The 20,172-nt window shown below is 54.2% G+C and overlaps 8 protein-coding genes and 1 non-coding gene across 9 annotated transcripts; 4 read left to right on the top strand and 5 right to left on the bottom strand.

Annotated features, from left to right (window-relative positions):
* Window positions 1-1,628: 1,628 nt before the first annotated feature.
* Window positions 1,629-4,224, bottom strand: LY79DRAFT_590568 (uncharacterized protein; the record flags this gene model as incomplete). The annotated part of the gene is made up of 6 exons (XM_060561171.1): window positions 1,629-1,637; window positions 2,509-2,712; window positions 2,794-3,630; window positions 3,831-3,972; window positions 4,030-4,122; window positions 4,193-4,224. 6 exons carry the CDS (start codon window positions 4,222-4,224, stop codon window positions 1,629-1,631), a joined length of 1,317 nt encoding a protein of 438 aa, XP_060413872.1.
* Window positions 4,223-6,261, top strand: LY79DRAFT_590567 (uncharacterized protein; the record flags this gene model as incomplete). The annotated part of the gene is made up of 4 exons (XM_060561170.1): window positions 4,223-4,325; window positions 4,778-5,152; window positions 5,231-5,333; window positions 5,430-6,261. 4 exons carry the CDS (start codon window positions 4,223-4,225, stop codon window positions 6,259-6,261), a joined length of 1,413 nt encoding a protein of 470 aa, XP_060413871.1.
* A 67-nt stretch (window positions 6,262-6,328) lies between these two features.
* On the bottom strand, window positions 6,329-7,443 carry LY79DRAFT_555156 (uncharacterized protein). The gene is made up of 2 exons (XM_060557904.1): window positions 6,709-7,443; window positions 6,329-6,645 (listed from the first exon to the last, which is right to left on the bottom strand). Exons 1-2 carry the CDS (start codon window positions 7,277-7,279, stop codon window positions 6,410-6,412), a joined length of 807 nt encoding a protein of 268 aa, XP_060413870.1. The 5' UTR covers window positions 7,280-7,443; the 3' UTR covers window positions 6,329-6,409.
* A 24-nt stretch (window positions 7,444-7,467) lies between these two features.
* LY79DRAFT_580082 (uncharacterized protein) lies at window positions 7,468-8,897 on the bottom strand (the record flags this gene model as incomplete). The annotated part of the gene is given in 5 exon segments (XM_060560070.1): window positions 7,468-7,718; window positions 7,730-7,754; window positions 8,186-8,275; window positions 8,454-8,544; window positions 8,794-8,897. 5 exon segments carry the CDS (start codon window positions 8,895-8,897, stop codon window positions 7,468-7,470), a joined length of 561 nt encoding a protein of 186 aa, XP_060413869.1.
* A 419-nt stretch (window positions 8,898-9,316) lies between these two features.
* LY79DRAFT_555153 (dihydrodipicolinate synthetase) lies at window positions 9,317-10,567 on the bottom strand. The gene has a single exon (XM_060557903.1). The coding sequence runs from the start codon at window positions 10,530-10,532 to the stop codon at window positions 9,414-9,416; it is 1,119 nt and encodes a 372-aa protein (XP_060413868.1). The 5' UTR covers window positions 10,533-10,567; the 3' UTR covers window positions 9,317-9,413.
* Window positions 10,568-10,970: 403 nt separating this feature from the next.
* Window positions 10,971-13,407, top strand: LY79DRAFT_222460 (major facilitator superfamily transporter). The gene is made up of 4 exons (XM_060551618.1): window positions 10,971-11,605; window positions 11,699-12,015; window positions 12,078-12,836; window positions 12,912-13,407. Exons 1-4 carry the CDS (start codon window positions 11,432-11,434, stop codon window positions 13,258-13,260), a joined length of 1,599 nt encoding a protein of 532 aa, XP_060413867.1. The 5' UTR covers window positions 10,971-11,431; the 3' UTR covers window positions 13,261-13,407.
* A 284-nt stretch (window positions 13,408-13,691) lies between these two features.
* On the top strand, window positions 13,692-13,774 carry LY79DRAFT_t135. Its single transcript has one exon. It is a non-coding gene; the product is annotated as a tRNA-Arg (tRNA).
* On the bottom strand, window positions 13,722-15,343 carry LY79DRAFT_632849 (glutathione S-transferase domain-containing protein). The gene is made up of 3 exons (XM_060562201.1): window positions 14,797-15,343; window positions 14,665-14,745; window positions 13,722-14,609 (listed from the first exon to the last, which is right to left on the bottom strand). The coding sequence occupies exons 1-3, from the start codon at window positions 14,857-14,859 to the stop codon at window positions 14,016-14,018; spliced, it is 738 nt and encodes a 245-aa protein (XP_060413866.1). The 5' UTR covers window positions 14,860-15,343; the 3' UTR covers window positions 13,722-14,015.
* A 1,252-nt stretch (window positions 15,344-16,595) lies between these two features.
* LY79DRAFT_516231 (fungal-specific transcription factor domain-containing protein) lies at window positions 16,596-19,107 on the top strand (the record flags this gene model as incomplete). The annotated part of the gene is made up of 3 exons (XM_060554792.1): window positions 16,596-17,015; window positions 17,115-18,980; window positions 19,048-19,107. 3 exons carry the CDS (start codon window positions 16,596-16,598, stop codon window positions 19,105-19,107), a joined length of 2,346 nt encoding a protein of 781 aa, XP_060413865.1.
* Between the last annotated feature and the right edge of the window lie 1,065 nt (window positions 19,108-20,172).

Genomic DNA, 20,172 nt, shown 5'->3' with positions numbered 1-20,172 from the left:
GAGAGACTTCACACCATCATTGCTTTTTGGGGGGTTGGGGGGGTGAGACACGAAGGCAAAGAAAGGGTATATCTGACGAGCATCCGTATACCTACCGTACGAGATCAAGTTGCGTCAGGCACGCTCACGACGCGCTGCAACGATGAGGTGTACCTGCAGGTAGGTATGTTCGACCAGTCTCCAGTGCGCCTGTGGTCTGCGGAATCTCTACCCAAGTATTATTGATGTGGAGGGAGTACGGTACACGGCACGCACAGGGGTACGACAGACACCCCCGGGTCAAGGCGACGACGCGGCGGGTGCTACTGCACTAGCGTGGGGTAATAGCGCGTACGCCGTGAAAGGACGGGTGCTTTCGATTTCACCTCCGGCCGTTTCCTAAGTTTTGCTAGACTCAGGGTCTGTCTCTGAGCCGAAGAGTTGATTTGCAAAGGTATGTCGGTATCCCCCGAACTTCCCTCTAGCCCAGCGGACTCGCGTTCGGCAGCGGGAGACCAGCCTGAGACCAACCCAGTTGATAGCCTTCAGTCCTCGCTGCTCTGCTCTCCAGGGTCGCATTGGGGTCGGGCCCTTCTCAGGGCGGTGGAGGGAATCAGAGTGAGCACAGCACATCATCAACGGGGCGGTGGACGTGACGTATTCGTCCAGCTTCGGCGCATTTGTAATGTGATGTGATGTGACGCTCCCGCGCGCGCGAGTCAATTGCACAATGTCGGGGGCAGGCCCTACCCAGATCGCATTTGTAACACCACGAACGGAGTAGTAAGCCATCATCTTGTTGGATTCCAGTAGCGTCGGTCAACGATTGCGCCTGTTCGCCGAATATGGGTAAGGAAAGATGGATCGGCGGGTCCGATCCGAGTGGATGGCCGGCCGAGCGGGGCGCGCTAGGCTGGGGACGGGACACCGTACGGCGCTAACCGCCGCACGGATGTCCTCCCTTCCCTCGCCCTACTCTCACTCTCTCTTCTTTCTCCCCCCTCTCTCTCGCGCGCGCGAGCTCTGGCTGGGAGTGTCCATTGAGAGGTGGCCGAGGAGTGTGGCGACGGCGATTCTCTCTCGTTCCAGTCCTAAAGTCTATCTTCTCAGCCATCTTTGTCTTCCATTAGCTCACCGCCGGCTGTTTCGCTGACCAATTCCATTACCGCCTGCCCCGTTGTGTCAGCATGTAATCAATATTTCATACACTACCGTATCCTCTCAGCAGATTCGTACAACGCACTGACCACAGGCTACTGGAAAGGGGTAAGCAGGCTGGCAGAAACAGGGATCTAGATGTAGCAAATGCAGGGGTTAGTTAACGTCAGAAGCAAGTTTGGTGGCAAGGGTTAGGGTTAGGTGGGTAGGTGGGTGGCTAGGCTGGCTGACCGCCTTTCGAAATAGGCCTAGCTGGTGGTCTATGCAGTGTACAAATCTACTGAGAGGATACGGTACCCTATCTGGGTGAGTATTAGTAATCCGAAAGTGTGGTTTTCTCCAACTATACCATTGCAACCACGAGTGATATTCGAACAAGGACCCCATCCTCTCCTTTCCAACCCCCGGAAACTAACAATCTCGAGTACCGTACGAGAGCCGAAGCTTAATCAAGCTATGACCTCGAAGTATCTCGTGCGTAGACCGGATCGTCAATTAGCCTAGGCTCTGATCGGCAACGGCGGCGAAGTTGGATAACAGCCCGTACCTCGAATAAGGAGTACTTACTGCTTATATAAGCGCATTAAGTTGGACCTTAGCTAGGCAAGATGTACCATACTATCCCTATAACCCTAACCCTTGCTTAGTCATCATTATATCCAAGTGCTGGATAGCTTATGGCACCTCGTGAGGACCTTATAGCAAAATAGGTGGCAGCAGGGCAGTTATCTGATATTTCCCCTCTTTTGGGCAGCAGAAAAGTCATTCTTATCCAGGTACGTATTGAAATGGCAAGGTTTCTCATGGGCGAACTCTGCTGATGAAAAAGGGGCCTTTTTTGGCCTAGCGCTGCATTTATTCAGTTTCTGACTAATCTTTCCCCTCACGTTATCCAAGTTGGCGCGTTATCCAACATTCCCACCGTTGCCGATCAGAGCAGGTCAGGTTGTCATCCGCTTTGCACAGTAGCAACGGAACAATTACAAGCTCCCTTCCTGAGTACAAGCAATCAAATTGCGCTTACACTGACAGCCTTGTCAGACACCTATCAAGGACGGCATTGGTAGGCCTAAGAACAACTATTTTGTGACGTTGCAAGTGCCAAGATCTAGGCCGGCCTGACATGCATGATCCGTCCCAAACAGTAGACATGTCTACTTCACCTGGCACGAGACGCCTGATTGGTATCATTATTGGGTGAATATTCCCTTACAGGCCGTTTTGAAGCATTCCGCGACGTGAATACCTCGGACAGCCGGCGTTGTGTATGATCTCTGGCATTAGAAACCTAGTTTCGCCACGCCTTGTTCATATGCATGAGAATCGCTAGTTTAGAAGTTATAACCTTAGTTATCTTTATAAGCTATATACCTGCATCGAGATAGTGATGGTCACTGTGCCAAGCCCGCCGTTGTAGTTAAACGGGAAATCCATAGACTGGAAATATCTAGGGACCAGCTTGTCGTGCTCAATGTTGCCGCAGAAGCTGGCTGCCTCAGCCTGCATCCGTACGTCCTCGGTCATCTCGCCGCTGTTGTAGCACTTAACCAAGTTCTCCCGCGGGTCGCCCTGCACCTAGGGCGAGGGCAAGGGCTCATTTGCGGCGGTAGTAGATGTCTTAGTGGACAAGGAGGAAGAGGAGGAGGACTTAGCCACGGGGGGACATTTCGTCCGCAGGTCCCATAGGTTCTCGATGTCGCCGCCGTCGGGCGCGCCCGTCAGGTTGCCCCAGAACCACGGCTGCGTGACGCAATTCGGGTCATTGAAGTTGAGGAAGGAGCACTCGTTCGTCAATGGGCCCTCCGTGCCCGAGTCAAACATCGGCTGGACCGCACGCTTAGGCCAGCTACCTGAGGGCGGCGCCAGCGCGTCAGGGCCGATGGATGCTGGAGGGTCGGGGAACGGCACGGTAGCAGACGTCGTTGTCGCCCTCCCGTCCGTGTCAGTATACACGACGGCCGGCCAGAAGGGCGTCGTCGCCGGGACAGGCCAGAACGCGTCGGCAGCGCGTTTCTCCTTGGCGCCGGCGGCGCCCTGACTGAGCGTGACCACCTCGAAGACCCATTCCGTAATAGTCAGCGGGGGTTGCGTAATGGTGCTGGTCCAGCTACCTGAGCTGACAGTAATAAGGGGGTAATCAACAACACTAGTCGCACCAGTCCACGGTGGAATCTTAACGCTGCAGGGCGGAGAGCATGTAAACTGGGGCTGGTCCATCTCCCAGATGATGGGGTCAACCCAGATAACCTCGTCGAACCGGGTGGTGCCGTTGCTGCCAACGTCAAGAACGCTGATGTGAGACCAGTCAGGGTGCACGTCGACGTTGAGGTTATCAACGACCGGGATACCCTCACCATCCATAATGGCCATATACTTAGCACCGATCGTCACGAGGTTCTGGATGCGGATATTGGCAAAGTTGCCTTTGAGCAGCATGAGCGCCTTTTGGCACTCCTGCGTGTCAATGCAGCTTTGGTCATAGGTCGAGAACCACTGGATGATTAGGTGATCAGCATTATGCAGACAGAAAGGTGTCTAACGCCATCGCTCTCGTCACTTACGGAATAAATGCCTGCGCTCGTGACAAAGATGTTCTCGGAACCTGTCATGACCACAGCCCAGGATTCATCACAGCCGCTGAACTCGTCTCCGGCCGCACAGGTGTAATCGGGATCATCAGGGAAAAGGCCGACAACGGCGGCAAAGGGGGCTGGCGGGGGTGGCGTCGGTTGGTAGTACGGCGATTCCGTCTGCAGCATGCCAACGTAGATGTTGGCCACCGAGTGGAAATTGTACTGATAGAAGACGGAGTGCTCGGATGCTGTGCCGTAAAGCCTTCAACCAATCAGTCTTTCGTTGCAGCTGTGTAGGTGGAAGAGAAAACCGACTTACCAGGTGGGCTTTGTGCTTTCGATGAGAAAGCCGCGAGCAATGTGGATGGAGGGTTGAACCATGCTGTTGTTTGTATCAATAAGATCAGGATCGCTAAGTGAGAATTGTCAGCCCAGTCAGTCGCTTCGTTCTTCACGTCAAGAACTGATAGAGCACAACTTACTCAATGATATGGTCAGCTCCCCAGAGCCACATGTTTTCGAAGTACCCCGATGCCGACGTTGTCAAGTGCATCATCAGACTGGCCGCAGAGCATCCTGCATTAACACCACTGGTGGCTGGGGGACACTCTGCAGGTGTCAGTTCCCACTCTTGCATGGCAGTCCCAAAGCCCAGCAGAGCCCTGGGAATCCGCTTGGATGTTCCATTCGACGAGAATCACACCGGCGGTTGGACCCCGTGCTGTGAAAATGAGGTCCTGCATCTCTACATTGCCAATATCACCAGAATTTTCAACCTTGATCAAAACCTTAGGGTTACTGCAGCATAGTCAGCGACAATAGAGTCAAGGAACAAAGAGGTGAGATTCCCCGCCAGTCAAGTAATCATGGATGCATACGCCACATACCTAGCATCCTTAAGATATGACCCCGACGCAGCCAATTGTGACCACGTCTCCCCGACAATTTTGGCACCTGAAGGAATAGTGATGGTTGAGGTCAGGATATACGCCCCGGCATCGACAAAGAGGATTTTGCCCAGACTTGCGTACAGCGCCGTCTGGAACGCCGCCGTATCATCGGTCAAGCCATACCAGTCCAAGCATCAGACAAGTGCGCGCCCGCGACATGGCTACCGGGGCAGTTTGAGAAGCGGGCGCTATCTTCTGTCACGTCTGCTTCGTCTTCTGCCTCCTCCATTTTCAGCTCCGCGGCCGCAACGTCTACTGCCAACGCCACTGTGCCGGTCACCATCAGCCCCGTCATCACCAATGGAAACATCGCTGCGGGCCAAGTCAACTGTCGGTACACGGACTCTACCGAAGACATGGACATCAACTACTACACTTGTACCGCGTTAGCTACCAAATACGGAATCAGTGTTGAGACCTTCTTGTTGAACCCAGACCTGAAGACTGATTGTTCCAACATTCAACCTGATACAGACTATTGCGTCCAAGGCTGTAAGATACCAAGTGATGCTACACGGCGTGCCTGTCTCTAAGCGTTGATAAGCTGACTTCTGACCTCTAAACAAACAGTCATTGAGCCTGTACGAGCCACGGCCGGACTCTGCGGTCCTCCAAACGGGAATGCCACTTGTCTAGGCACAGCATATCAGTGTTGCAACGCAAACACCTTCACGTGCGGCAACTCAACATAAGTCCATCTCCCACATCATCCAAGCAAATCTCGTCTCAACATCGTTTATACTAACGCGTACTTTTCCCCAAATCCTAGACAAGACTGCGCAGACGGAACCTCCTACGAGGGCGCATGCGCTGGCGACGCCGTCTTCACCACCGACGGCAAATGCGGCTCGCAGCACGGCTACAAGCAATGCGCTGGCGTTTGGGGCGACTGCTGTAATGCTGTCGGCGACTGCGGTACGGGCGCGGACTACTGCGGTTACGGTGTGTGCCAACTCGGAAACTGCACGATTCCGTCGGCGCCTTCGGGCCCGCCTTCGTCGGGCTCTTCCTCCAGCTCAACAACCTCATCTCCCCCCGCTATGACGGCGACTTCATCCTCCTCCACCCCTAAGACAACCTCCACGTCTACGACCCCGACCGCAACCACTGCCCCAAGCACTGTAGTCCCCGGCGAATCCGACCTTCTCGTGTGCGGCCAGACCTGCTTCAACAACATGCTCGCGCAGTACTCCGCCCTCGGCTGCGCCAGCGCCCAGGATTCGTACTGCCTCTGCAACAACGCCAACTTCAGCAACGGCCTGCGTGACTGTTCCAACGGCGCCTGCGGGACCGACGCCGCGGCGGCCAGCAGCGCCATCGCCTTCGGCAGCGCGTACTGCGCCACAGCGTTTGCCACGCACACGGCTACGGCCACGGGGCTGGCCGCGCTGCCGTCGTGCGGGCAGACATGCTTCCACAATATGATCGCGCAATACTCGGCTCTGGGGTGCGCCAGCCCCGTGCCCTCGTGCCTCTGCGAGAATGTCAACTTTGGGTACGGGCTGCAAGACTGCGCCAACGGGGCGTGTGGCACAGTGACGGCATCGACAGTCATTGCGTATGGGAGTTCGTACTGCGCGTCTGCCACGGCGGCTTCTTAGGTGGTTCGTTGGCGCATCGTGTACGATACGCAACTGCATATTTATCTAGAGAGGGCTAGTTTAGTGCTAGTTTAGTGAATATATCTTTTGCGTTGAGGCCAGTATGGAATGAACTCCGAGTTGATAAAAAAGAACATAGGCATCGAATTCACCTGTTTCGACTCGCACGTATCCGTGCGAGAATCGCGGCCGTCGAGGCAGGTATAGGACGCTGCGGGCCACCCCCATGTGCTTGGATCCAGCTCTGCTTTGCCTCTACCTTGTGCTCCGGCCCCTGGTCCACCATCCACGCCATTTCCGCCGCCCCAGGATACGGCTCAGGCTGTGCAACCGTCTTGGCAAGCAAGATCTCAGGACGCAAGGCCATGAGCCAGGGATGCACAGCTGTCGTTTTCCATCGTTAGCCAAAGTACGCTTCGACCAAATTCATGCCAAAGCTCGACTCACCGCTGACGTAGTCGTGGATCGTGACAAAGTGACCGCCCGCAGCCGGCGTGACCACAAGCTTCTGCCCCCTCTTCCGGAGCGGTCGATCCTGTCCACAGCACCGGACAAGGAACTCCGTGTCCGAGTCCTCCTCCCAGCTGCCGTCCTCCTTAGGCTCCGCCGCGTAGGGCCTATCCTTATCGCTCAGATCGCCATACGTGACATACTCCGGGTTAGCTGGCTCCCCCTCGTGGTGCGTGTGCCACGCTACCCAGTTGAACTCCCACTGCTCTAGGTCGTAGACAGACGCCTCGACCAACGAGACCTTAGGCTGGGTCAGAGGCAGCTGCGCAATCTCATGCCAGATGCCGCCAGCAAGGGTCTGTTGGAAGTACGGCTCAAGATCGTTAGCGCTGCGGGGCGTTTTCATAACAGAGAGGGCAGTAGGGAAGACGCCATCAAGGGGCCAAAAGAGACGCTTAGCGGCAGCTGAGAAGACAACGGCGATAGTTGGATCACCGCGGAGCTCCTCAAAGGAACGGTACGAAGAGCCCTCATCTGACAGGACTGCTGATTGGGAAGACGCTGCCATTCCCTTTGTGTTAGTGTTTTGGTTATAAGCTTCGGTTATATTAGCACACCTTTTTGTGCGCTAATAATATAAAGTATTAATAATAGAATTAACATTATGGTAATCAATTATTATAATTAAAGTATAAAAAATTGTTACGCTACAGAATGCTCATTCTATGGAGGATTCACCCTGTAATGTACGGGATATTAACCAGCCATTGGCTGGCCAATGCCCCAGGAATATTGGGAACATTGGCGGAGGAATTCTCCAGGAATTCTCCAGGAATTCTCCAGGAATTCTCCAGGAATTCTCCAGGAATTCTCCAGGAATTCTCCAGGAATTCTCCAGGAATTCTCCAGGAATTCTCCAGGAATTCTCCAGGAATTCTCCAGGAATTCTCCAGGAATTCTCCAGGAATTCTCCAGGAATTCTCGGAGAATTATTTGGCCGTTTATACCTGGAAATTACCACTATTTGTAGATAAATCCTCTGCCTATTTAGAAAAGGAAGAGGCATCAAATTTACAATCAATGTACCCGCACCAAAGTGCAACAAAAATAAAATATTACTTTTTTATAACTTTTTCCTAAGTCTAGAGATCAATAATAATTTATATAGAGAAAGTAAAATAGTTAGTAGAATTAACACTAAAAATCACATCCTAGGGCAGTATACAGCCTACTCTAATACTATTAAAGTTCTATAATATAGAAGTTAAATTATAATATATAGTTCTGTTTTTAGCCTAGTGTAGTATAATTTAAGTTTTGTAGTACTTGTGGCTAGTTCTTAGTCTGTGATATTAGTTCTTATTTAAAGTGTTAAATAATATTAGTGGAGCCAATCAGGCCCTTACTGTAACTATGACATCTTGTTATTGTTTTAAAAGAATATGTATGCTTGTTTCGTCGAATGAGTTCTTACACTGCTTCGACAATGGACTACATCACTGTTTTGGCTTCTGAGACAGCCGGAAAAGCTATCCGAGAGAACGACCAACAAGTAGCCGGAAAACTATTAGAGTATCTTTGAGCAAAATAAAATAAGGCTTCTTGCTGTGTCTTCCATCGGCTTGCCGTGGCTGGTTATCGCGAAGAATAAGTGCCGAGGCTGCGCAAAAACCGAGCATCCACATTCTTGGTTGAAAGCTATGAAACCCGGTCGTCGTATTCGTGCCCTCTTGTCGCTTCACCAGGGCTTCGTTAGCGAAAACCTCGTCAGGTGGCACCATCCGCGTCGTGTGCGGGGGCGAATCCTCCAACGGAAGAACAGCTTCAGCATGCCTGCTGCCAGGTTTAATGTTGGTGGCTGGGTTTTGTTGAGTTGTCAGAATCGTTCGGCAAACGCCCCTCGTCGACCCAGCGTGCCTTGACAGAGTACATGCACAGTGAACCGCGGCTAGGTTTATCCGTGTCTCGGTTTGGATTTCCGGCGCGCGTCCAGACCCTGGTCACCAGGATATGCGCTTATCTCGTCTGTCGAGGGTTCTTCAAGCTCGAAGTTCCTTGAAGAGGCTCTTAAATGTATCTTACTGCGCGGTTATCGACCTACTTATGACTTGGCGGCGCAGGGATGAATGGACCACCTCCATTTTGGAGTCTTCCTCATGATCCAGGAGGAGCGTTGCAAGAGACATGTGAGTTGCTGCTGAAGGCTTGGATCAAACGGTTTGCCACCTCTTAAACTCCGTAGTGATTGAAGTCGAAGATGTTATAGCGGCCATTAGAGTAGTTTGATGTCACGAGTTAGAGCACACAGCAGGGCATATGAGGATTTAGGTCTAAAAGGCTCATTTCTATGTAAGTGTAAGTAACGAAAGTGAGGTCCTATATATAGGGAAGTGAATGTGAAACACCACGTGCTACAGCACCTAACAGGGCTGTCACAGAAGGTGGAAATGCATGAAGCTATCGTGACATTTGAGTTCTTGGGACTCGGAGTACTTGTGGATAAACTAGAGGGAAACAAGAGGATACCACAAATTGGAGACTGGAAATAGCTTCACTTGCAGAGGAAATGTCACGGGAAAGGCCGGGAAGTCATTTTGGAAGTCTTGGTTATTCTGATGTATCTGAATGGTATCCTTCCGCTCATCGTCTATCATGATATCCGTCGTCTATGTACAAAAGACTGAAGAAAAAAAAGGTTACATTTATTTCACACGCGAAAGAGCAGCGGCCGACACGGCGGAGAAGATCTCCTCCTCGGCACCGTTCTCCAAGGGAAGCAGAGGTGACCGGACGGTGGCGTGTTCCAGAATGCCCCTTGCAACGAGCGCGTGCTTCAAGGCAACGGTGCCCTCCATGTGCGACCCCCTGTGGTAGACGGCCTTGGTGACGGGGAGCAGCTTGTCGTGGATCGCTCTCGCCTTGGGGTAGTCCTTTGCCTTGCCGGCCTTGATCAACTCAATCAGCAGCTCGGGGGCGATGTTGCCGTATCCAACGAGCATGCCGTCGACATCGAAGGCAGTGTGCAGGAGGTACTCGTCGTGGCAAGTGAGGATCTGGAGATCGGGGCGCTCCTTGCGGATGACGGGGATCTCAGTATCCCAGCGCCTCATGTTGCGGACACCGTTCTTCATGGCGAAGACACCGGGCAGCGCCGAGATGTCGAGGAGGGTCTGGAGGTTGTATGTGGCCTTGGTGTTGTCGGGGTACTGGAAGAGGATGAGGGGCAGGCCGCTGACCTCGTAAACTCTCTTGTAGCGGTCCTGAGGGGCACCGGGCTGGTAGCCGAATCGGAGCCAGCCGTGCGAAGGGTACAGCAGGCCGGCCGCGGCGCCGGCCTCACGGGCGCGCTTAGCCTCGAGGGCGGCGACCTCGGTTCCCTCGCCTGTGATACCCGCAATGATGGGGATACGGTTGTCGACCGACTTGACGAAGGCCTTGATGACGGAGATCTGCTCCTCTTGCGTCAGGAAGGTGCCCTCGCCAGCGTGGCCGAGAACAACCAAGCCTGTGACGCCGGCGATGCTACCGAGCCATGAGCCGAGGCGCTGGATGGCGTCGTAGTCTACACTGCCGTCCTTGTTGAAGGGGGTGATGGGGGCGGGGGTGAGACCGCGGAGGTCAAGGCCGGCATTGGAACCCATGTTTGTGTATGTGAGAGGTGGTTTCGTAGTAGAAGGTAGAAAGGTATGCAGAGTATGAATGCTCTCTCTAGACTGTAATGATGGATTGTGTTGGTTAAGATGATGAAGAAGAAAGGTCGAGATGTATGTCTCGTCATGACCTGTTTTATAATACAATGAACTCTCAACTCGACCCCTCATCGCGGGGTCCTCGCGTCTAACGAAGAGCCGAATCGCGGCTATGAGCTCCGGAGAGCCTCAGCTTTTCCAGGACATTCACGCAAGGTATCGTTAAGTGCAATACCTATTGGCGGCCTTTACGCCGTCTCCACATGCCCTTAGTTGTCTGGAAATGCAGTTTCGCTTTTCCGGGCTCCATCCGGACTTCCTTTTCCGGGCTGATTCCGGAACCGCGGCTGATGTGCAGGCAAGTCCACGTTCATGAGGGGGGACACTCTACCAATAGTTACATAACCGGCCAGCCGAAAGCGGGCCACGAGAGCCAGGAATTACAGGGGACTGCCGTTCCATCCCCATGATTGGTTGTGCCATGTTGGCTATAGTCCGGAAGCATAATGCATAGCGTACATAAAGAGTCGTCCCACACCACCCAGTTCAACTGCCTCCTCGATAGACCACCTCGTTGACGTTTCCGTTATATCCGGCTGTTCCAAGATGTCAAATCCCTTGGAAGCGATACAAGGCGGCCCTCATGACTTGAACAATTTCCGGACGTTGTCCGAAAGCACGTAGCACATAGCCTATCGGTCATAAGACCGCCTTGTGGCTTTGCGCTAACGGGCTGGTCCCATCCCCAGTGCCAAGTATGTTACCCCAGATTTGTCCATATTGGCCCCCGCAACTCCAGGTTCATCTGGGAAACCTGCTGGCGGACCCCGTCTCCCAGAAAAGCGTACCCACGTCTGTTTTGTTGAGAAGTCGTCGGTTGCGCGCCCTTTAGCTATAAAGCCGAGCCGCGAGAATTTTTCCATCTCTGGAACCTACACTGCCTCGTCCAGGATACCTCGCTACTTCGGGACTGTCCACAAAATTTGCATACATTTGTTCAACGTCGTTGTTCGAATCAGTAGCCACGCAAGATGGCCGTTGACCGAACCTCTTCTGATCGTTCCGACATCGAGAATGTCTCCCCCGAGAAGGAGTCCATCCAACATGACGAGTATCAAATCCGTGGCGGCATGAGGCCTGAAGATGTTGAGTTCCTCGCCAACTTCCCCGAGGAGAAAAAGAAGAAGGCTGTCAGCAAGGTCGATGTACGTATCCTCGAACCCTTGGACCGTCCCGTCAACTGCCTATGCACGGTCTTTGCACCATGAATGCACATCAGCTAACTCTGCTGTCACTAGCACCGCCTCATCCCGATGTTGATGCTCCTCTACCTGATGGCCTACCTTGACAAAACAAACATTGGCAACGCCAAGATCGAGGGATTGCTCGGCAGTCTCGGTATGACTGGCGTACAGTACAATGTTGCTGTCTCTGTCTTCTTCATCCCTTTTGTTTTGGCCGAAGTCCCGAGTAACATGGTTCTTCATCTCTTCAAGAGACCATCACTGTATATCGGCGGCATCGTTACATGCTGGGGCATTATCATGACGTGCAATGGCGTTGTTCAAAATTTTGGTGGCCTGATCGCGATTCGAATTTTCCTCGGACTCTTTGAGTAAGTATAAAGACATGAAAAGCTGCGACGACTTGCATAGAGATGTTGACGAAGTCATGCAGAGCAGGTTTCCTTCCCGGTGCTATCCTCATCATCTCAAAGTGGTATCTCCCCAATGAAACGCAAACTCGAATTGCTCTTTTATACACTTCCGCGGCGTCCGGAGGAGGTTTCTCAGGACTGTTGGCCTTTGGTATCGCCAAGATGGACGGTGTCGGCGGCTACGAGGGTTGGAGATGGGTGAGTTCACGCAAATCAGCATCCCGGTGCAAGTCTTCTAACAGGCCCCAGATCTTCATCCTCGAAGGCCTGGCTACGGTGACCATCGGCGTGATGTGTTTCTTCTTCCTCATCGACTCGCCCGCTCTATCGAAATGGCTCGATGACGACGAGAAGCGATACCTCGTACTCCGCCAGGAATCGAGGCGGGTCGTCCGACCGGATGAGTTCCGGGACAGCCACTTCGACAAGCAGGCATTCATCTCCGTGCTCACGGACTGGAAGATCTATCTCTTGGTCTTGGTCAACTGGTCCAACGCAGTGCCCAACTACGCCATGAAGTTCACAATGCCCCAAATCATCAAGAACATGGGCTACACCTCGGCCAACGCCCAGCTCCTGACGATTCCTCCGTATGCGGTCGGCGCTTTGTCGGCTTACGTCTTCTCCGTGTTTGCTGACCGCCACTCCTGGCGTATGCCGTTCATCGTCGGCCCGCAGCTGTGCCTTGTTGTTGCCTTCAGCATCTTGTTTGCCAAGGCCGCCGACATCAAGGACAATATTGCCCTCTGCTACTTTGCCGTGTGTCTCGCCTGCTTCGGGTAAGTTGTACTTCCGTCAAGGGCCTAATACTGCCGATAGAAGAAGACACGTAAAGCTAACTCGGTCCTTTCCAGCATGTACCCGATTCTGCCTGGAGTCAACGCCTGGAACGTCGCAAATACGCCGAGCCCCACGAAGCGAGCCATCAGTATCGGATTCCTGGTCTGCGTCGGTAACATTGGCGGCCTTATTGGCAGCTACATCTACATCGAAAAGGAAGCACCCAAGTACCCCACTGGCTTTGGCACATCATTCGCATTTGCCTCGGCCGGCATTGTTGCTGCCATTACGCTCGAGGGTCTACTGTATAGACTCAACAAGAAGAAGGCGCTCATTAGCGAGGAGGACGTCAGGCAGAGGTATACCGACGAGGAACTTGACCGCATGGGAGAGAAGAGCCCATTGTTCAAGTATGCCATCTAGTCAGAGGCCATGATTTACGATATATAGTTACTGGGAATTTGAATTGTTTCATTTATTGACCCTCGTCAAATCGTAATGGTTGAGGAGGCGGTTTTCGAGTTTCTTGTTTTCCTGGCTCTTGGAAGACGGTAATCAGCACGGCAGCATCTCAGCTTGCTAGAAGTCTTTCTGCTCTAATAAGAAACAAAGAGGCTTTGTGTTCAGAATGTACTACAACGACGGTTTAGGGATGAAAGGCCCTCGAAAAATCCGCTAAGTGATCGCAACTTCGAGAATATGCAGCACATACGAAACACCCCTAGGACGTCAAGAACACAGCCTGTGTGTACTTGATGTAACGCGCAATTTTGCTCTTGGTCTAGTGTTACAAGCCTCCTCGAGCTCGCCGGAAGCGTCATCCACCCTTCGTAGAGCATTGTTTGCATCATCACGGCCGGTTGGCCCAATGGCAAGGCGTCTGACTACGATTCATCGAGTCATCAGGAGATTCTGGGTTCGACCCCCAGGCTGGTCAAGAGAGTTGAGCTTTTTGGCTGTCTAGTTCTATTAGACAAAATTGCGGCATGTCTAAGTTACTACCGGTACAGCGGGTGAGCGCCTTTCGTTTGCGTGCCCTACTATTTAACCCAAGGTGTTGTTGTTCCGTGGTATTACGAACTGAGAAGAGAGCTAAAATACGAAATACGGCTATGCTATTCGTACAGTAGTGCGTTTCTCCACTCTTTCTTCTTAATCCGATTACTTCTATTGAGTCACTAGTAACCTAGCGGCTCGTAGATGGCACCGAACGCTGGAAACTGCTTGAAGGCCTTGACCTTCGGTCCAATCATGGGCTCCATCCCCTCTTCAGCCTTCTTCAGTGCCTCGCGATAAGCAGGACGCTCTGCAACATCCTTCAAGTACCTCAAGATGTTACCGTATTGCGATAGGTCCACGAGCGGGTAGAAACCGCGCATGGTGGTGAGGCTAAAGACGATCATGATGTCCGCCGCACTCAGGTTCTGCCCGGCGAGCCATTTGTTGTTGGCCAAACGGTCGTCAACCAACTTCAAGCAGCTGTGCATCTTGGCGTCTGTTCGCTTGGCGATGCCGCTCTCTGAGGCGCCCGCAAACAAGAGAGTCATGCCGCGGAGAATGGCGGGCTGAAGGGTACCATTGGCGAAATGGAACCACTCGAGATAGGAAGCGTAGTCGGCGTCGTCGGGGGTTCGTCGCAGCCTAGGTGCACCGGAGCCGGTCTTGGAGCCGTGGACGGCTAGAATGTACTCGACGGTGGCGCCCGATTCTGAGATGCCGACCGGTGGTGAAACTGTGGTGTCGCGGAAATACGGCGCAGTACCGGCGGGGTTCTGACGTCAATGATTAGTTGGCATAAACCCTGCAGCGAACGTCTGCGGCACGCACGACGTCCTTGATCTCCTTGGGCGCGAGAGCAGAATTGGGGTCGCGATCGCAGACGTGCAGATCGTAGGGAACTTGCAACTCCTGATGTATTCGTCAGTGGCTGCTGGCACAGACTGGCTCGCGGCGGCTCACCTCCAACAACCACACGATCCTCTCGGATTGCGAGAGACGCATGTGGAAAACCTCAATGGACATGATTCGCGAGTGTTTCGTGAGATATCCCGAGCAAAATTTCGGTTGGCTGTGCGGCTTGTTCTCAGTTATAACACGGCTCGAGTCGATGTGACTTATAGCTCGCTGTAGACAGTTCACTAGGGGATTGATGTCACACGCGCCCTGAATGATTTACATTCCATTTTCGGTCTCGTCACGTCGACGTCAGACGGGTTAGGAACAGCCTTTATAAGGGGAGATGGATGCGGTGACGGTTCGGGTTCTAGCAGGGATTTCGGAAGGGCGGGCGCAATGTAGCTCTGGAAGCCGCGGTTCACTTATGAGGAGCAACGGACATAAACGGATATGAACCGGCTTGGGTCACCCGGGGCAAAGAGGAGGAATAGGAGTTGAGAGGAGACGGCCGGGTTGAACGATTGATCGACCCGCCAACCATCCCGTCCAGTGCCTGTGAAACTGCGCAGCAATGTAAGCCGGACATAAAAAACCCCCCGGGGGCTGCCTCTATGTAGGCGAGTTTCCTCCGATTTGCTTGCGTGTTCAGGCATGTCTTTAGGCCTCAGGCACACAAATAAGCTTGTAAGCTTTTGGACTGCATTAGGTACTGGTCTTAAATGCCAAAGATGGATGACAGGGATCGAGACGTAGTGATTGGATGTACCTGTAATAATTCGTGATGAAGGGTAACGTAGCTAGGGCTGTCAAGTAATCCTGCAGCTTATTGGAAAACAAAGCCCAGCTTGTATCTCTACCCGCAGTTGCGGCTGTACGTTGTTGCGGCTGTACGTACATAGTATATAAGCACATGCCACACTATTCCGGGGATCTGAGACTAGTCAACTAGGTGGACAAAGGTGCTAAATCAGGTAATAGTGAGTGTTTATGCACCATGGCTTTCCCCAATCCCAAGGAGAAAGAAGGCCATGAAAGCGCGATATCAGTTAGCGCCATCTGGCTCACACGTGAACATCCAAGTCTCTAGGTACGAGTATAGAATTCTAGTTTTCAATAAGGGGCACGTGTAGGTAAGGGGGGGGGGGGGGGGCGGGGGGGCGAGGGGAGGTAGTAATGTTAATAGGACAATGAACCCGGGCTTGCCGGGATAGGGGGGGGGGCGAGAGTTTACTACGTAAGCCTCCCAAGGAGGAGGACAAGCGACTGACTGACTGGCTGGCTGGCTGGCCGTCTTAACCGTCCCCCCGCATCCAAACAGCACTTCTTCGTGGACAAGGAAGAGGGGATATGGGGGTTTGTTCTGCTGCTCTCAACTGGCTGTGCGAAGGTCCCCTTAATAATCAGCCGCCCTGGTCTCCTTGCCCCTCTATTCTGCCTGCATTGGTTTTCCGAGTCTATTTTCTCCTTTTACTCCAAGTTTTGCGCCTCACGTCACACTACGCGCGCAAATGTACGCCCACAGACAGACTTGAGTCTTCTGGTGTCAACAACTCCTAGGAGACTATGAGCCGCATACGGAAACGCTAGAGACGGCATTGGGCAAAGAGCACATGTTGGCTTCGCAGCGCCTCGTAGCATATTCGGTCAGCGTGGGGGCTAGAACCTCTGAGTCGAGCTGCCCGGTCCTGGTGATTTGCTGATTGAATCCGGGGACCTTTTACGGTAGCCCCCTCCCCCCCCCTCCCTGCCATCCCTCCCCTCCCCTCCCCTCCCCTCCCCTCCTCCGGAGAAACGGACTTGATCCAGCGGAACTGTCAGCAAACAGTCGTCGGAGGATTCGGATACTCGTTACTTTTCATAGCATGGCAGACGCACCCACAGCGTCCACCGATGCTGGTCTCCGGGATGACGGCGGCCCTGGTGTACCCACTCCTGCATCCAACATCTCTCAGCCCTCGCCGTCAAGTCTCCCGCTAAGCAGCTCGGAGCGAAGGAAACGGAGTCTGCCCGAAGGCTCGCCCGACGAAGGTCGGTCGTCGTCCGCAGCGGCTGCTAACCGACGAAGGAGTCACAAAGTTAGCCGCGCGTGCGATTACTGCAAGGCCAAGAAACTGAAATGCTCCGGCACCATCCCCTGCGACGTATGCACGAGGAAGCGGCTTTCATGCATATACGATGCAAGCTACCGCCGGGGCAGGCCGCCGACCCCTCCTCCGGCAACCGGGACCCCTCGGCATTCAACAACCGGAGCGACGCTGGCACCCTTGCTCTCTCCCATCGAGGTCCAAAGGTTTGTCGTCGCACCAACACGGGAGGCGCTGCATAGGATGAGTAGATTAACCAGTCGCAGAAGACCACTTCCCACCAAGGCGCCCCTCCAGCTTCTGCCTCCTGGGGCCGCCTTCCCCAGCTTGGCCATGGGGAACGCTGCCCGGCCCTCACTTCCCGAGTCTGGGGTCGCCAACCCGGATGCCGGGGGGAACGGCAGCTTCCCGCCAACGTCCCGGGCATCGCCAGAAGTCGAGATCGCCGAGATCGAGGGCCAGTACTTTGACAACACGTCCAGCCTGTCGTTCCTTCACCGGGCCTGGAAGCGGCTCTCATCACAGAGATCCAGCGGCAGCGGCGTTCCGGGGCACATGCCCAGCGGCGTCGAGCAGCACCAGAAGCTCACGAGGGCAGGCGACAAGCCGTTTGAATCGCAGACTCTCGACCCCTCCACCCTGCCCGACCGGGCCACGGGCTTGGGAATGATGCGCTTCTACTTCGACGTCTGCGTGGTGACATACCGTTGCTTGCACCAAGGGTACGTCTCTGAGTGGTTCGAAGCACTGCTTGCGAACGCGCATAGCAACCGGCCTCTGCATCGTGACATAGGGCACGCCAAGGCCGCCATCGTCATGACGATCCTCGCCATCGTCACGCTGCGGCAAAGCAAGGTCCGGGGCGTTGGGTCGGAGCAGAGTTCCGATCTGCGGCGCAGCGACGCCTACTTCTGCGAGGCCCTGAGGCTGACAGAGATGGAGGTCGGCCTGCCGAAGCTCGAGTCTGCACAGTCTCGCATCCTGCAGGGCCTCTACCTCCTCCAGACGACGCGTATGAACCAAGCGTGGTATGTCTTCGGAAGCATCCTCCCCATCGTCTCGGCGCTGGGTCTGCATCGGAAATCCGGGCGCAACAGGGGCAGCGGCGACAGGGATTACATCATCTCGCAGTGCAGAAAGAGGACCTTCTGGGTGGCTTACACCATTGACAAATACCTGTCTGTCGTGTTTGGCCGCCCCCGGATGTACCACGACGACGACATCGACCAGGACTTCCCCGACTGCGTCAACGACGAAGAGATGACGCCCCAGGGGAGGTCGAGGGACGAGCCCGAGATGGACTGCCACGTCGAGAGTCTGATCTTCCACGCCAAACTGGCGCAGCTCATCGACGGCATCTCGCGCGAGGTATACGCCATCAAGCACATACCCAAGCACGACCGCCTCATGGCAGCGCATCAATACGGCCAGGCCCTCCACCGGTGGCGCGAGTCGCTGCCGCACCACCTCGGCACGGTCCGGCCAATGTCGCTGATCCCGTCTTTTCGACGGCAGAACACCGCCCTCAAGCTGGCGTACTGCCACGCCATCATGCACGCCAACCGCCCGTTCCTCCTGGGAACGGGGGCCTCTCAGAGCAAGCAGGGGTCTGCGCTGGAGGACAGCGTGGACGAGTGCATCAACGCCGCCAAGGTCGCGCTCGAGACGGTCGACGGGATGGCCAGCGACGGGACCCTGTTCCACGCCTTCTGGTGGACGCCGTACGTGACGTTTTGCGCGCTGGCGGTCGTGTACGTGTGGGAGATCCAGCGGGGGCGGAAGGACGGCGAGAACGGGCTCTTTGAGCTCGCGGAACGGTGCCAGAACCACTTGACGGAAGCGACAGCGGCCGAGAGTCCCGGCCGCCGATACAGCGTCATTCTCGAGGAGCTCCAGCAGGAGGCCAAGTACCATTCCACCGTGCCGCTGGGACGCGATCAGCGGCACGCGACGGAGCAGACGGACCGCGGCGGGGGCGCCGAGCCGGCGCAGATGGACGATGACAACAACAACAACAACAACAACAACAACAATAACAACAGCGCGAGACACTCGGCGCTGCCGGCCGACATGGGCGAAGTCTTCCAACAGCAGGGGTTCGAGGGCATGACGAACCTCTTGAGTGGCTGGGAGACAACGGACTGGCTCGACCTCGACTCCTCGGTACATCAATTTCTACAAAAGATCTAGAGAGTCGGGAGAGAAAGAAAGCTGATTAATCGTTCCCCAGGCCTTTGCAACATTCCCCAATTTCGACGGGTCGCCAGGCTATTGGATGCCGGACGTCTAAAAGGAGTTCATGACAGGCGCGCACCGCAAGTCTTTCTCGGTAAAGATAAGGTTTCTTTCTTCTGTATTAAGACAACCCACGACATGTGAACCTTCTTTGTTATTTTTATTTTTATTTTTTACCATAACAGCTTTGTGAGACGATGAATAGACAAAAGGATGATCGAGACAGCAGTTGGGGAAAAACACGAGGACGGGAGAACGAGGAGGAACTGTACGGGCCGGCCGAGTCGGTCTTACGGCATGGACGAGGTGCCGGGCGATCGGATAGCCAGAATTGGTGGAGAAAAGATTATTCGCACTTCATCCATATCGGCCGTCAGTTGCCTATTATGTGACTAGGCCCGAGCAAAACCTTTGGACGCGATAATCCATCTATGCAATGCTTCAAATCCAGGGATATTCCCCGCCTCCAAGACGACCCCGGACTGAGACGGCCCTGGACTCGCCACTGGCGCGGGAAAATCTCCCGTTGGTGGCATCCATCAGCCATCGCCCGCGGATTTACCCTAGCAGATTACCCAGCCGTGGATCGGCGACACCACGATATCGGGCGCACATGGCCTGGGGTGCATGCTGCAAGGGTCTGCTTTAATCATGTTACACTACGCAGCGGCTCTCCGCCAACCACGAATTACAAGACGCCGGACTCTTCCTTGCGGGTGACCAGTTGTAAGTGCCGAAGAGGGGGGAGGAAAGCTTTTTCAGAAGGCCGGATGAACAGGTTCCCACTTCCCTATTCGCTTAGACGAAGCTTGAAGTGATTTCACCCTTGGCTTGGCCAACCGGCTAAATAGATGATGATGGAGTCGCATTGCCCCTCCTTGTCAAGATGACCCCAGGGGGTGGAGCAACAAGATGATGGAGGGGTTGCACGAGGAGCCCTACGGTCTTTTGATCTTTGTTCAAACATGACGAGAGGGGAATATATATATAGATGCTGCTAAGAGCCAGCATCCCGGCCTCTTTTGCACCAAAGCTATCGCCAACTAAGATAGCCCCGACAAGCAGAGGAGAGAGACCAGCAACTCGTACCAGCAGGCCCTGCAGCAACCGCGCACCACCA

Source organism: Colletotrichum navitas (genome assembly GCF_030913465.1).
Source record: "Colletotrichum navitas strain CBS 125086 chromosome Unknown LY79scaffold_32, whole genome shotgun sequence".
Lineage (NCBI taxonomy): Eukaryota > Fungi > Ascomycota > Sordariomycetes > Glomerellales > Glomerellaceae > Colletotrichum > Colletotrichum navitas.
This window is presented reverse-complemented; position numbering and strand designations above follow the sequence as displayed.